The sequence below is a fragment of the Prionailurus viverrinus genome, chromosome A2 (genome assembly GCF_022837055.1).
Source record: "Prionailurus viverrinus isolate Anna chromosome A2, UM_Priviv_1.0, whole genome shotgun sequence".
Lineage (NCBI taxonomy): Eukaryota > Metazoa > Chordata > Mammalia > Carnivora > Felidae > Prionailurus > Prionailurus viverrinus.
The window spans coordinates 155817740-155835006 of NC_062562.1; the positions used below are offsets into that span (position 1 = coordinate 155817740).

General features: G+C 37.4%; 1 protein-coding gene across 4 annotated transcripts in view; it reads right to left on the reverse strand.

The window, feature by feature from the left end:
* BRAF (B-Raf proto-oncogene, serine/threonine kinase) overlaps positions 1–17267 on the reverse strand; it is a 167270-nt gene that overhangs the window by 65479 nt on the left and 84524 nt on the right. For all 4 annotated transcript variants that reach the window (XM_047835502.1, XM_047835481.1, XM_047835511.1 and 1 more), the window contains exons 3-5: positions 9539–9802; positions 2989–3092; positions 2039–2141 (exon numbers count right to left, since the gene is read on the reverse strand). In XM_047835502.1, the coding sequence (XP_047691458.1) occupies positions 2039–2141; positions 2989–3092; positions 9539–9802 (471 nt within the window). The remainder of the gene's footprint in view (positions 1–2038; positions 2142–2988; positions 3093–9538; positions 9803–17267) is intronic.

A 17267-nucleotide genomic window follows, 5' to 3' on the forward strand; every position in this document is an offset into this window, starting at 1 on the left:
TTTGTTTTCATTATTCTCTTGTGGCAAGGACCTTCCCGAGGCACTACTTTAACATTAGATTTTTCACCTCCTCTTAACTGATTTCTAGCTAAGAAGAATAATTAAGAAAAAGAGTAGTAATCATTGTGAAATGTAAGCTCTACTGTTTTGGGATCCTAAAAACTTAAAATTATCTTCAGATTTATCCACTCCAAATTCTACAAATTAAAAAAATAATAAATAGTAATGAACTTGCTAGGTCATCATTACAAAACTACTTGCTACATAGTAAATCTGACTGACAACATTCATCAAAAAGATGCCTTATTTATTGGGGCACCTGGGTGGTTTAGTGGGTTAAGCCTCTGACTTCAGCTCAGGTCATGATCTCGTGGTCCATGAGTTCAAGCCCCACGTTGGGCTCTGAGTTGACAGCTTAGAGCCTGGAGCCTACTTCAGATTCTGTCTCTCTCTCTCTGCCCCTTCCCTGCTCACTGTCTGTCTGTCTCTCTCTCTCTCAAAAATAAGTAAACATTTGGGGTGCTTGGGTGGCTCAGTCAGTTAAGCATCTGACTTCGGCTCTGATCATGTTCTCACGGTTTGTGAGTTCAAGCCCCACGTCAGGCTCTGTGCTTACAGCTCAGAGCCTGGAGCCTGCTTCACATCTTGTGTCTCCCTTTCTCTCTGTCCCTCCTCCACTTGTGCACTGTCACTCTCTCTCTCTCTCTCTCAAGAATAAACAAGCATAAAAAAATTTTTTAAATAAACATAAAAAAAAAGAAGTCTTATTTACTGAAGCACAAATTATTCACCACTAATGGAGCCCAGAAAGCACAAACCCCCAAGGAAATCAGCTCATCATTCATCTGCTTTAGGAGTCCAGCTGTACTGATCACCAAAGCACACGAGAGAGCACTGGATGCCCAAAGATTAGCAATAACTTTCCATCTAGAAAAATTAAACTACTGTCAAAATTCCATATATAATAGAAAGTAAGAAGTGCATTCCTGCCTTACAGATCATTCTACTCTAGGCTTCTGCCTATCCTTTAGAGGGTAAGTTCTCAAACTCTGGGCACTATACCCTCATCACTAAGGTGGACATGTCCCACATTCCAGGTCTCATGCTGGTGACACTTAGCTTAGGCTAGGTTCCAGCAAATGCAAACCCCAGATAAAGGGAGAGGTCCTCAAGAAGCGCTACTCCACTTCCATTAACTCATCCTTCAGAAACATTTACACAAGTGTATCAAGCTGTATGCAAAAATTCTGTTTAGTCCTGTACAAAATAGATTTTAAAACCCCTTATATGTCTATTAATAGAGGATGGTTAAATATGGGCTATTATGCAATCACTATAAACACAAACCTAGGTGTACTGACGTGGCAAGAGATCTATGATACACTGTTGAATTTTTTTTTTCTTTAAGGTGAAGAATATCATACAGAATATGACTCCATATTTCATTTAAGGAAAGAATGGGAAGGGAAGGAAGGAAAAAAGAGAAAGGAAAAAACTTTGGGCTCACAGGTATAAGCACACATTTGTATATACAGGAAGAGTTTAGAAGAATACAAGATAACAAATGTTTACCCTCTTATTTTCATTTTTTTACTTGATATACTTCTGTACCATTCAAATTTTCTTTTTAGTTCTTTTTTAAAAAAAAAAAATTTTTTTTTTTTGAGAGAAAGAACATGCACGCGGGGGATGGGCAGAGAGAGAGAAAGCACATCTTAAGCAGGCTCTACCTCACGACTGTGACATCATGACTGAGCTGAAATCAAGAGGTGGACGCTTAACGTACAGAGTCACCCAGGTGCCCCTTCTTTTTAGTTCCTTTTAATGAAAGTCATCTATTGCTTTTTCAAGTTAAAAAGAAAGTATATGATGAAAATAAAACTCTAGTTTAAATACGAAGTTTTTAAAGAACTGATTTTAACCTAGGTCAATTATCAATCCCTAAATTACTCATCCATATTGCATATTCCTTAAATAAAAACTCATGCACAAGAACCTGAACGTTTTTGACACTGAGAAAAAATGTACAAGTACATACAAAGTTGTGAGTTGTAAGTGGAACATTTTCCAACACTTCTACATGCAATTCCTCTCCGGTGAGCCAGGAGATATCAGTGTCCCAGCCAATTGGTTTCTTCTCTCTGAAAAGTGTAGACACAGCCTTTCTTGGTTAGCGTACCTAAAAATCTTCACATACCTCATGCTGAAGATACGAAAATTGGTTATTGAGGGGCTAGTAATGGTGAGGGAGGTTTGGCTCCCTGGTCTTCCATCGTTAGAAATTTAAATGGCAATAAATTAATTTTTAAGTTTACCCCAAATAAATGTATCACTCTTGGACAAACAGCAGGGTAAAGAGATGTACTCTTTTCTTCAAGTCAGCTCCAGAAAAGACCTACAACAGCAGAAAATTGATTGTTCCTAGGGTCCCCCCTCCAAAAAAAAAAAAAAAAAAAAAATCACAGGTACGGATTTATCTATCCATTAAAAAAAAAGTAAAAACTAAAAAAATAAAAACAGCACTCAAGGGACAACATGCCCCAAAAAGGATATTTTTTAAAAAACAGGATTCAAAATTTGGGGGGTCTTGGCACAATTTTAGACACTTTTTTGAAAGAAAAACAGTTTAATGTAAAATGTTAATTCTGATAAGCCTTTTGTGAAACTATGAATTTATATTAAAAATGGGCGTGGGGTAGAGTCCGTTATTCAAGTAAGTCACACTCTAAATGGTTCAAAAATTTTAAGAATCTCCAACTCCAAATAAAGTCATTTGATCAGAATAACAAAATACTATAATCACACAAAACTGTCTAATGTTAACTCCTCAAAAGCCTGGCAAATTTTCTCTAGGCTTTTTTTTTTTTTCCTAAACTTAAATTTTAACACCCTAGGTTTGGGTAAAGATGCTACAGAACACCCCAAAGTTCAATGTCTGAGGTTTTTTTGCCTTTTTAAACAAAATTTCACATCACATACAAACCATACCCATCCTGAATTCTGTAAACAGCACAGCACTCAGGGATTAGACCTCTCATCATCAGAGCTTTCTTTAGACTGTCCCGGACTGTAACTCCACATCTTGCAGGTACCTATAGTATCAGAAATATATAGTATGAGGTAAAAGGAATAAATTATATATTTTTTCACATCATTTCATAAAGCTCAACAGCTTACCTTTATAATACCTTTAAAATGTCATATGGATTACTATGTTAGATACAACATCATTTATAGAGCTAACTTAATATTAAAGGAAAATCATGACTCAAGTATCTATTATTCACCAACTGAAAGCAAAACTGATTTCGTTTTTTATTAAGATTACGAAATATTTTGTACATACAGAAACAGAAAGTATAACAGATTCCTATATACCCACCACTGAGAAACAAGTCAACATTAAAGCAAAATCAATTAAAAACATTTTTTTAATTTGAATATAGCTGACACACATTACCTCAGTCTCAAGTGTACAACATAGTGATTCAACTTCTCTATACATTATGCTGTGCTCACAAGTATAGCTTACTATCTCTCACCATACAACATCAGAATAGTAATATTCCCTATGTCTTTCACCCCCATGACTTACTAATTCCATCAACTGGAAGTATCTCCCCCCACTTCCCTTCACCCATTTTGCCTATCCCTCTATTCTCTGGCCCTCTGGCAGCCATCAGTGTGTTCTTTGTAGTTACCGGTCTGATTATGCTTTGTGTTTATTCCTGTTTTATTTTGTAGATTCCACATGCAAGTAAAATCATATGGTATATGTCTTTCTCGGTCTGATTTATTTCACTTAGCATAATACCCTCTTTGGCAAGAGCTCATCCTTTTTTTTTTTCAATGTTTATTTATTTTTGAGAGAGAGAAAAACAGACTGCGAGCGGTAAAGGGGCAGAGAGAGAGGGAAACACAGAATCTGAAGCTGGCTCCAGGCTCTGAGCTGTCAGCACAGAGCCTGATGCAGCGCTTGAACTCAGGGACTGCAAGCTTATGACACGAGCTGAAATCAGATGCTTAACCGACTGAGTCACCCAGGCACCTCAGCTTATCCATTTTTATGGTTTTGTAATATTCCTCTGTGTGTGTGTGTGTGTGTGTGTGTGTGTGTGTGTGTGTGTGTGTCTGCTGTGTCTATGACTTCTACTACTACGTTGAATAAAACATGTTGTTCATTCTTTCTTTCCCTTTCTTTTTTGCTTTCTTTCTTCCTTTCTTTTTTTGATAACAGCCATTCTAATGGGTGTGAGGTGGTAGCTCCTTGTAGCTTTGATTTGTATATTCCTAATGATTACTGTTGAGCATCTCTTCCCGTGTTTGTTGGCTATTTGTATATCTTCTTTGGAGAAATGTCTATTTAAGTCCTTTCCCCTTTTCTTAATCGGGTTGCTTATAGGTTTTTTGTTGTTGAGTTGTAGGAGTTTTTAAAAATACGTTCTGAATATTAACCCCTTATCATATATATGATTTGTAAATATGAAAAGAAGTTGTCTTATTCCATAAGTTGTCTTTTCACTTAGATGACTGTGTTCTGATTCACATAGTTTTGTAGGTTTTTTTTTAATTTAAATTCATGTTAGTTAACAGTGTAGTATTTGTTTCAGGAGTAGAATTTAGTGATTTATCACTTACATGTAACACCCAGTGCTCATCCCAATAAGTGCCCTCCTTAATGCCCATCACCTATCTAGCCCACCCCCCTCACCGACCTCCCCTCAACCTTCAGTTTGTTCTCTATAGTTAAGAGTCTCTTATGGTTTGCCTCCTTCTCTGTTATTTTTCCTTCCCTTCCCCTATGTTCACCTGTTTTGTTTCTTAAATTCCACACGAGTAAAATAATATTTGTCCTTCTCTGATTGACTCATTTCATATAGCCTAATAATCTAGTTCCATCCACATTGTTGCAAAATGGCAAGACTTCATTCTTTCTGAATGCCAAGTAATATTGAATTGTATATAAATACATCTTCTTTATCCATTCATCAGTTGACAGACATTTGGGCTCTTTCCATAATTTGGCTATTGTTGATATTACTGCTATAAACATTGGCCCCTTCAAATCAGCATTTTTGTATTCTTCAGCTAAAAATGTAGTAGTACAATTGCTGGGTCATAGGGTAGTTCTATTTTCAACTTTTGGAGAAACCTCCATACTATTTTCCAGAGTGGCTGCATCAAAGCTTCTGATTCATATAGTTTTTAATTTTGATATAGTCCTATTTCTCTATTTTTACATGTTGCCTGTACTTTTGGTGTCTTACCTAAAAAACTACTGCCAAGTCCAGTATTGTGAAGCTTTTCCTGTATGTTTTCTTCTATGGGGTTTTATAGTTGCAGCTCTTATGTTTATGCCTTTGATCTATTTGGAGATACTCTGCATATAGTGTAAGGTAAGGATCCAACCTCATTGTTTTGCACGTGCATATCCAGTTTTCCCAGTACCATTGTGGAAGGGTTTTTCCTCCCCGCCTCCCCCCCAGAGGGGGCCGTGGCACCCTTGTCAAAGATCCTTTGACCACATACATGATCATTTATTTCTGGACTCTTTATTTCCTTGATCTATATGTCTGATGTCTATGCCACTCAGTAGGCATGTAAAAAGTTTAAAGATCAGGAAGTGTGAGACCTCCAACTTTGCTCTTTCTCAAGAATGCTTGGTTATTCAGGATTCATTGAGCCTCCACATGAATTTCAGGATGGATTTTTCTTATGTCTGCAAAAAACACTGTTGGGATTTTAAAGGAACTGAATTAAATAAAACTGCCAAATTGTTTTCCAAGGTGACTGTACCATTATACATTGCCACCAGCAGTGTATAAAAATTTGTTATTCCACATAATAGCTGCCAATAGTCGGTATGACCACTCTTTCATTCCAGCCATTCTAGTAGGCGTGTAGTGACATCTTGTGCCTTTAGTTTGCATTCCCCCAATGACCAATGATGTTGAGTATCTTTGCATGTGTTTATTTACTGTCTACATATCTTCTTTTGTGAAGCATCTGCTCAAATCTTTTGTCTATTTTTTGAGTTGTCTGCTTTCTTACTATTGAGTTCAAAGAGCTCTTTCTAATGCTGTGGATACATGTCTTTGATCAAATAGATGTTCTGCAAAGATTAGTCTGTGTGGTTTGTCTTTTTACTCTCTTAACACTGTGTTTCAAAGAGCAATAGGTTTTTAATTTTGATGAAGTCCAGTTTATGAATATGTTCATTATGGATTTTTCTTTTGGTGTCATATTTATGCAATCATTGCCACAAATTCGAGGTCACTAAGATTTTCTCCTATGTTTTCTTCTATAAATTTGATAGTTTTAGGTTTAATTTTTACTTTTCATTCCTTCATCTGTATTCAACTTTCTAAAGTAATTTTTGAGTAGTTCCCTTAAGCAGAGCATGGGAAAGGTAAATTCCCCATCTGGAAAGGCCTTTATTAGTGAATGTACCTTCAACTCATACTTCAGCTAAGCAACTTAACAGGCACCTCTCAGCATTCTTGGTACAATATTCTATTGTCTTCTGGCTTCTCCAGCTGCTACAATCAATATTTTTTAATAATCCAATTGTAGTTTTTTATTATAGATAATTCTTTCCCTGAATCGTTTTAAAATAGTATTCTTTCATTTTGTTATGTTTAATAATTATGGACCAAAATTTACTTATACAATTCAGGGCCTGTTTTCCCCAAATCTTTAGATTCATGTGTTCCACAAACATTAGCCATCATTTCTTTGAATTCTGCTCTACTCCTTTATTTCTACTTTCACTTTCTGGAACTCCTCTCAGGCATATAATGAAACTGTTCATTTCATCTTTCATACCTCTTATCCCCTCTTTTATATTTTCTTTGACTCTCTTTCCTTGCTTTCCACAGTTTACTAATTTTCCCTCCCTTCAGTTGGATTTAATCTACTTTTAATCTCATCCATTTAGTTTTTTTTTTTTTTTAATTTTTTTTTTTTCAACGTTTTTATTTATTTTTTGGGACAGAGAGAGACAGAGCATGAACGGGGGAGGGGCAGAGAGAGAGGGAGACACAGAATAGGAAACAGGCTCCAGGCTCTGAGCCATCAGCCCAGAGCCCGACGCGGGGCTCGAACTCACGGACCGCGAGATCGTGACCTGGCTGAAGTCGGACGCTTAACCGACTGCGCCACCCAGGCGCCCCCATTTAGTTTCTTAAAACAAATATTCTAATTTTTATTTAGCATTTGACAGCTGTTCTGTAATACGCTGTAACTACTAGAGATACTGAAATTATAGTTCAAGTTGCCTTGCTACTTCATCAAATCAAATGTTCATTATTTCTTTTTTTCCTTAGTGACAACTGTTTCTTTTGAACTTTCTATTTTTCCTTTGGTATATGTTTTTGCATTTTTCCAACTCTATAATGAAAATTTTCAAACATGGAAAATGAGAATGATACAATTAACATCCAAATTCTCTCTACATAGATTCTAACATTTAATATTTATTTTCTCTGACATTTGTTTTCGATCTTATCATTTGAAACTATGTTCTAAATTGATTGATTGAGATAGAAGTCAGAATAGTGGTTACTCTGGAAAATGATGACCGAATTGCAGGGGGCTTGGGAGAACCTCTTTCCAAGCATTAGAAATGGCCTGTATCTTCATCTGCATGGCAGTTACATATGCACAAAGTTACATATACATACTCAGCTGTACACCTGAGATTTGTTTACTTTACTGTGCCTAAGTTTTATTTAAAAAAAGAAGGTGGACAAAGTTGTAGGTGTCATGACGATTTACCCCTAAATATTAAAAAATGTATTTCCTAAGAATAAAGACATTCTCCTACGTAACTACATTCCTATTATCACACATAGGAAAATTAATAACTCCATAATAACATATTTAATCAACATTCACCATTTCCCATCGCAAGAATGCCTTTGATAGCTCTTCCCCATCCTAGTCCCAAACTAGGATCACACACTGCAATTGTTTACATCTCTTTAGTTTTGTTTAGTTGTAGAATAATCCCTAATCTTTTTTATCTTCTGTGACATTGAATCCAGGCCATTTGTCTTATACAATGTCCACATTCTGAATTTATCACTTCCTCATGGCACTTAACTTTTTCTTCTATTCCTTGTGTTTCTTGTAAAATGGAAGGTGTGGAAGCTTAACATTCAATAAAATCATCTTTAGCAAGAATACTTCATAGATGGGAACTGTCATCCACTGAGTTTAAAATATTAAGACCACCTAGAAGTCCTATTTGGTTCCTTCTTAGGAATCGTGCTGTTTTTAAGTCTTCTAATGTGCTGATAGGCTCTTTCCTTGTGTATTTTATGACATGGGATTTTGAACTTGTCAGTGGGCATTATCTATATGAATTTCATGAGACCTAGATCGGCCAAAGAGGGTTTGCATTTGCTTCTACCCAGTGCCTGAGCGCTATTATCTCTCTAGGACCATTTGTTGCGTTGAAAGTTCCTGGACAGGACCCATAAGTACAAATATGAATCCCACACCATGATGAGAATAGGCCCATAATTAGGAATTCACAAGGGAAGCTTTAAACTTTATCTGGACCACTGGTGAAGACAGACAAGTTTCATTGTTATTTATGTATGCTGAGTAAGTAGATTTTCTTCTAGTTCACCCTTTTGCTGAAGATAAAGCTCCTCAAAGACTCAGCTTTATGCAAGGACCTGAGTTCCAACTACCTTTGTGACACTGGCTGAAGGCCTAGTCTTGCATCCCCACACACTGACACTCACATCTCTTTGTTGCACAAGGTGACAAATTAACCTCACTGGAGGCCACCATAGCCTCCAGGCTATAGCCTCCAAGCAACAGCCTAGTCATCAAACTTTTTCTATGAAAATCTAGCATTACTACTAATGCTGTGTGAGGGAAAAAAAACTACTTTGACTTCAGTTGTATTTGGAAATGAAAAGGTTTTTTATTAACCTCAAAAGTAACCACATGCATTTTTAAAAAGTCGCAATGCATATAGATGCATTATTTAAGGCAATGACAGTACTTGTACTCAAGGATTATAGACCATCCATAAAATTGTGCAGATTTCCATTCTTTAAATGTTACTTACAGAATACTTGTTCCAATGGTAATGCTAATGATCAACAAAAGTTACATAGACAGAGGAAAAATATCAAGCACACTAAAAATCCAACATTTGATAAGTCCAAATAGGGATTTCTCAAGGGCAAAGAACAAAGCTTACCTGACATATGTTAGACAACAAACAAGCTCAAGTCTGGAAATTCTTTTTGATTCTGAACTAGTACTTAGGCTTGAGTCTGGTTCAAGTTTGGCAGATAGGTTAAAATGTCAAATCGGACACTAAACACAATACAATTTGTTCCAGTTAAGGGACACAGACATTGGCACCAATTAATATGTCTTTTCCACTCCTTTTTGAAATGGATGCTTCCATTTGCATGACCACAGAATATGGAGTGATAACGTATTTCATTTTCAACAACTACTCTTTCTGAAAAACACAAAGAAAAAGCAATGATGATATTAAAAGTTGACTCACCACTGTCCTCTGTTTATTAGGCAGGAAGACTCTAACGATAGGTTTCTGTGGTGACTTGGGATTGCTCCGTGATACATCTGTGGGGTTTTGAAAAACTGAAAGAGATGAAGGTAGCACTGAAAGGCTAGAAGAGGAGGAAGATGTAACGGTGTCCGTTGATGCAGAGCTAGAAACAGAAAAATCAGTTCCATTCCCCAGGGATTCCAATAACTGTTGTTCTCTCTGTTGGAGGGCATCTAGCTTGCTGGTGTATTCTTCATAGGCCTATAAAATAAAGTAAACATACACTGAATCTGGACTTTTTCCTGACAGTAACAAAAGGAAATATGAAATTTAAATCTTTGATTGTAATCTCTTTATAATCTAGCTAATAGTGTTTTAAGTACAAGTTACAAAATAAGTGCTGAAAGTACTGTAAATTAATACTTCTACTTTTAAATTGATCATTTTTTTGTGTATGTGATGAGACAGTACATTGCACTGAGAAATCAACAAACATATAAATGTCTAGAATAACCCATGAATGTTAATTTTAAAATGTATTTACAATGTTCTGGTCATACTGCAATTTAAAAACAAAAATCTTTTTTAATGTTTACTTATTTTAGAGACAGAGTGCAAGCAAGGGAGGGGCAGAGAGAGAGGGAGACACAGAATCTGAAGCAGGCTCCAGGTTCTGAGCTGTCAGCTCAGAGCCCAATGCAAGGCTTGAACCCACGAACCGTGAAATCATGACCTGAGCTGAAGTCGGATGCTTAACCTACTGAGCCACCCAGGCACCCCTGGTCATATTGCAATTTAACTTCCAAACTGCATATCCAACATAAGATAAAATACTATACTATACTAAATCAAGGATAAGTACCCTCTCTATTAAAAAAAATTTTTTTTGAGGAAATTGTAGGCATATAAAGTTTCATACCTTTCTGCCCTCCAAAGAACAGAAAGAGAAGTTGAAAAGGAGATGCGGGGTTAAAAGAGATTTGCCAAAAAATAAGACTCAGGTACAGGGTCAGATCTCGCCATTACCACCAAAATCTTCTCAATAGGGCTTAGAAGTTACATAACTGCCACCTTCTTTCTGAAACAGGTATTAGTTAAAATACTTCATTCTCTTCACTATGGATCTCTGACGATCCCATCAAATACTGCTTAAAGAATAAAATTTTATTTGAAAAGGTGGTTTATGCCCTGCAGTCAAGAAATTCTGGTGCCATTATCCACTAGGGTGGAAACTTCTAGAAGTTTCATTTGATTAAAGCTATAAAGTCAAATGACCACATAAGATATCATATTCTAAAAATAACAAGAATTTTGAAAACAGAGTGATATTGAGAGTAAAGGGATGGAATAAATTGGAATATATATGTCCATGGTTCTTTAGGGCAATGGAAATCACCCTCCCCCACACTATGGTCCACCATTTCTCTCTACTATCATACATAGATGTAATACCACAAACATTTATAAAAGGCTACAAGGGAGAATCAAAGATTTTAAAACTTCTCATCACTCAAGGAGTTTATTATTGGGCTGCAGAGAAGCAGGTGGATGTATTTTAGTATGCTTAAGTGTTATACATGAGAAATAAAAGACATTCTTGATATAAGGTGAGAATGAGGTAGGATTATGTTAGCATTTAGATAGACGGAGTTAAGTGGGGGAGAAGAGAGAGCTGTGTACAGGAGAAATTCTGCAACAAATAGAGAGGTAGGAAACTTTAAGGCATAGAGGGAAAACTACAGACTAGTATAGCTGCATGCAATTCAGTATCTGGGACACAACAAGGGATCAATATATGTTTGCGGAATTAAATGAAGAATAGCAATACAGGGAAACAAGTAATGCAACTGGAAAAGTGGGTAAGGCACCAGCTTGTAGAGGGTGTCTATACCATACTATGAAGCCTGAACTTCATTCTATAAGCAAAGGAGAATGATCAAAGATAGAGGAGAATGAAGAAGAAATTTCATTTCAGTAAAGACCACTGACTGCACTTGCTATGCTGGTTGTTAAAATATAATTTTGAAGATGAAAAAAAAGGAAAAATAGTAAATTGAGCCATTGGGGTAAAGGGCATAAACTGCACCTAAAAGCCCTCTCCTGGGGTGCCTGGGCAGCTCCATCGGTTAAGTGTCCAACTTTGGCTCGGGTCATGATTTCATGGTTCGTGGGCTTGAGCCCCGCATCAGGCTTTGTGCTGACAGCTCAGAGCCTGGAGCCTGCTTCAGATTCTGTGTCTCCCTCTCTCTCTGTCCCTTCCCCGTTCTCGCTCTGTCTCTCTCTTTCAAAAGTAAATAAATATTTTAAAAAAATTTTTAAAAAGCCCTCTCCTTTATAACCTAGTAGCTACCCTACCCTGATTCTGGAAATGCTTCATAACATTTTGAGGCATTATAATCAAATCACTTCAAAATTATATGAACTGTGTTTTGTGTTAGCTTTCAGTTCCAAGAGCTAATTACTTACGGGCATCTCTTTCAATATGATCCATTTATCCAGCCTTTAATCCGTCAATTAGTATATACTGAGCATACATGTGTCTGGCACTGTTTGGGACTCAAACTAAAAAAATAAAGACTGACGCAATTCCTACCCTAGGAAGATCACATACATGCAAGTCTGGGAGATAAAAATTCCCCCTTGCATATATCAAATCTTATTTACTATCATCTGGGCAAGTACACAAAGTAAGCCTTAGGGAAATGGAATGCACTGAAACAATAAATTTTCAGAATGTTATTTCTTTATCAAAATGTTAGTCTTAATTTTTGAAAATATACTGCTCCCTCCATTGTGGATTACAAGCTATTATTTCACTGCACTTATCAATAGCTCTTTCCTTTTATTAAGTTATTCCACCTCTCTCCATCCTCACAGCTGCAATCAAGGCTCTTGCCTGCCTTTTGTCCCTGGATTGACTCATTTCATCCCACCATCCTTGATGCATTCAGTGTGGATTACTCTTTTAACATTCCTGCCATAAAGTTCTCTAAACTTATTTCTAAAGGTATTGATTTTCATTCTACCTTCAAGATCCAGGAGTTCCAAATGATGACAAGACCTCAATGTGGAGCTTCCCCTGTCCCTGAACACACCTTCTCAAGTTTCCATCTTACTACATTAATCTGCTTATGATATCAACATTAATCCCTTGAAGTTTCTTAGATTTGGGCCTTGACTGTCTTATTGCCCCTACTTTGTGGCTCACCATTTCAACAATACCACTAGTAACATCTCTGATTCTCTAATTCTTATTCTTTTACCAACTTGTTTGTCAAATACAAATCTGGAGTAAATTCTAACCACTCAATTATTCCATTCTTTCTCTCAGGTTACCATACACTGCTGGAGAAGATAGTAAGGTAGGTCAATTAGTTAAGGTCAGTTAATTAAGTCAAGAAGATAGAAGGAGGTCAATGAGTCCCATTATCAATTCGTGGAAATTAGTCCTTTAGGGTACTACCCGAAAATTTTTAACATCATATTACATTTTTCACAATACCTACACTCCAACCTTTTCTATGCTTCTCTGCCTCCTTACCTTCATCACCCAATCTTTAATTCACTCAGAAAACAGCATTACATTACCTTCAAATTTACTCTGGAGGTCAAAGCCATCAAATAAAAGCTTCCTCTTCTTTCTTTGTCTAAGCAATTCTCCATGCCTTTCCCTATCTCTCTTTTCTTTTAATTTATTTTAGAGAGAGAGTGAGAGAGCACACACGAGTGGGGGAAAGGGGCAGATGGAGAGACAAAATCTTAACCAGACTCCATGCTCAGTATGGAGCCCAATGTGGGGCTTGATCCCACGAACCCAGTATCATGACCTGCACCAAAATCAACAGTGGGATGCTCAACTGACTGAGCCACCCAGGGGCCCGCCCCATCTCTCTTCTGTTCTCAATTTAGTAATGGTATTGAATGTTTAGGGCCTCTACAGAGGCCTTGGTACACTGTTATCCTCAATTTCTCTTATATCTTCCAACTTTTCCTCTGTTTCCTTACTCAGCAAATATGGACAAGTCCTCCCACAAAAATGCACACCTCAGCCACCACCAGTATCATCAACAAAATTCTTGTGGTTCATTCTTCCAGATACTACAGATACCAGATACTTCTTCAGGATGAAGCTTTCCCAAAACCTTATTCTTTCGCATCAAAATCCTACTTATTTTTCAAAGTCCAATTCAAAGCTCTGCTTGATAAAACCCCAAAGAAGTATTCTTTCTCTTCACCTCCTTTAGACTATTATCATGTTCTTCTTTATAGGACTATGTTTTTCTCATTATGAAAAAATTTTGTGAGGATTAAATGAGATAATACAAGTAAAAGAAGTTATTACAGAGGCTACCACATAGCAAAAACCCAATAAATATTCTTACTAGCAGGAATAAGTAGTACTAGCAATTCTTGTTATGTTTATTACTGTCATCCCTGTATTACTTAGCTGAGTTCTTAATATGACTCTACTAAACTGTAAACTAGTTGAAGGCACAGATCATGTCGGATGTTTTTGAATTAAATAATACAAGGGGCACCTGGGTGGCGCAGTCGGTTAAGCGTCCGACTTCAGCCAGGTCACGATCTCGCGGTCCGTGAGTTCGAGCCCCGCGTCGGGCTCTGGGCTGATGGCTTGGAGCCTGGAGCCTGTTTCCGATTCTGTGTCTCCCTCTCTCTCTGCCCCTCCCCCGTTCATGCTCTGTCTCTCTCTGTCCCAAAAATAAATAAACGTTGAAAAAAAAATTTTTAAATAATACAAAAACACTTAATATTATTAAGATGACAACTTTCCCTAAATTGACCTACAAATTCACTACAATCCTTATCAAAATCCCAATGGCTTTTTTTTTTAAATTTTTTTTTTTCAACGTTTATTTATTTTTGGGACAGAGAGAGACAGAGCATGAACGGGGGAGGGGCAGAGAGAGAGGGAGACACAGAATCGGAAACAGGCTCCAGGCTCCAAGCCATCAGCCCAGAGCCCGACGCGGGGCTCGAACTCCCGGACCGTGAGATCGTGACCTGGCTGAAGTCGGACGCTTAACCGACTGCGCCACCCAGGCGCCCCACCAATGGCTTTTTTATAGAAATGGGCAAGCTGATGTTAAAATTCATATGGAAGTGTAATGTACTCAGAAAACCAAAATAATCTTGAACAAAGTTGGAGGCTTCACATTTCTTCATTTCAAAAATTACTATAAAGGTACAGTAATCAAGACATTGGAATAAGGATACATACATAGAACACCACAGAAGACTTGAGAATCCAGAAATAAAGCCTTACATTTACAGCCAACTGGTTTTTGACAATGGTGCTGGTACCACTGAATATCTACAAGCAGAAGAATGAAGTTGGAGTACTACCTAAGATTACAATAAAAAAGTAACTCAAAATGGATCATACACCTAAAACTAAGAGCTTAAACTACACAGTTCTTAGCAGAGGGGTGCCTGGGTAGCTCAGTTAACCACTTAACCAGTGTCTGACTTTGGCTCAGGTCATGATATTGCGGTTGGTGGGTTCAAGTCCCGCGTTGGGCTCTGTGCTGACGGCTCACAGCCTTGAGTCTGCTTCAGATTCTGTGTCTCCCTCTCTCTCTCTGTCCCTACTCCGCTCATGCTCTGTCTCTCTCAAAAATAAACATTAAAAAAAATTTTTAAATTCAAAGTTCTTAGAAGAAAACATAGGAGTAAATCATCATGAACCTAGATTAGGCAGTAATTTCTTAGGTATGACACGCTAAATCACACCAACCAAAGAAAAAAACAGATAAACTGCACTTCTCAAAATTAAAACTTTTATACTTCAAAAGACACTACTGAGGCGCCTGGGTGGCTCAGTCAGTTGAGCGGCCAACTTCGGCTCAGGTCATGATCTCACAGCCTGTGAGTTCGAGCCCCGCGTCGGGCTCTGTGCTGACAGCTCAGAGCCTGGAGCCTGTTTCGGATTCTGTGTCTCCCTCTCTCTGACCCTCCCCCGTTCATGCTCTGTCTCCCTCTGTCTCAAAAATAAATAAACGTTAAAAAAAAAAATTCAAAAGACACTACCAAAAGAATGAAAAATAAATCCCACAGAATAGGAGAAAATACTTAAAAAAAAAAAAAAATATATATATATATATATATCTCATAAGGATCTACTATCTAGAATATGCAAAGAATTCTCACAACTGAACAATAACCCAGTTTAAAATGTGGGCAAAAGATTTGAATTGGTATTTTTCCCCAAGAAGATAAACAGTTAATAAGCACATCAAAAAGATGCTTTACCATTTTTAGGTCAAAACTATAAGCATGACTGTTTAAAAAACAAGAGAGTAAGTGTTGGTAACGATGTGGAGAAATGAAAACCCTCATGCATTTCTGGTGGGAATTTAAAATGGAGCAGCTAACATTGGAAAACAGTCTGGTAGTTCCTCAAAAAGTTAAAACATAAAGTTACCATACATAGGACACAGCAATTCCATCCCAAGGCATAGAACCCAGACAAGTGAAAACGTATGTTACACAGAAACTTGCATATGAATGTTCATAATAGCTTTATTCATGATTGTCAAAAAGTGGAAACCCAAACGTCAACTGATAAATTGGCAAACAAAATTTGATATATCTACATGAGGGAATAAAAAGGAATGAACGCTACATGCTACAACATGGATGAATTTTGAAAACATTACGCCAAGTGAAAGCAGCCCGTCACAAAATGCCGTATCATGTACGATTCCATTCACACAGAGTGCCCCAAAAGGCAAATGTATAGAAATACAAAGCAGATCAGTGGTTGCCAAGGGCTTATGGGAATGACTGTTAATGAGTAAAGGGTTTCTCTTTAGGGTGATGAAAATGTTTTGGAATTAAGATAGTGGTGATGACTGCACAACTTTGTGCATATACTTAAAAAACCCCACTGAATAGCACACTTTAAAAAAGTGAATCTTACAGTATGTGAATCATTTCTCAAGTAAAAGTGGGAGGGATGTCTGGCTGGCTGGGTCAGCGGGGTGTGCAACTCCATCTCAGGGTTGTGGGTTCAAGCCCCACAATGGGTGGAGAGATTACTTAAAAATAAAATTTTGGGGAAAAATGGGAGGAAAATTATCTAAGGATCTACTTTAAAAAAAAATTTTTTTTTTCAACGTTTATTTATTTTTCGGACAGAGAGAGACAGAGCATGAACGGGGGAGGGGCAGAGAGAGAGGGAGACACAGAATCGGAAACAGGCTCCAGGCTCTGAGCCATCAGCCCAGAGCCCGACGCGGGGCTCGAACTCACGGACCGCGAGATCGTGACCTGGCTGAAGTCGGACGCTTAACCGACTGCGCCACCCAGGCGCCCCTCTAGGGATCTACTTTAAACAAATGGGAAAAAGCAGTGAAATAAACATTTTTTTATCATTAGTCCATTAAACTTATTGTTAAACTTCATTTCACAAGATACAATGAAATTTTACAGATTGCCCCAAGATGGTATCTAATGGACTGCTCTGTATTCCACAAGAAGGACCTTGCTGCTAGTATTCTTTTCACTTGTTTTAATAAAATATCTCTGCATCATCCTGGGTTCTACACAGATTAAAGACCAAAAAGGCTGTCAGTATCATAATAATGATATAGCAGTTAAGAGCAGATGCTGAATTCAGAATGTGTGGATTCAAACTTTGGCTACATTATTGACTAATTTTGTAGCATTAGCCATGTTATTATTATACTCCTCTGTGCCTTAGTTT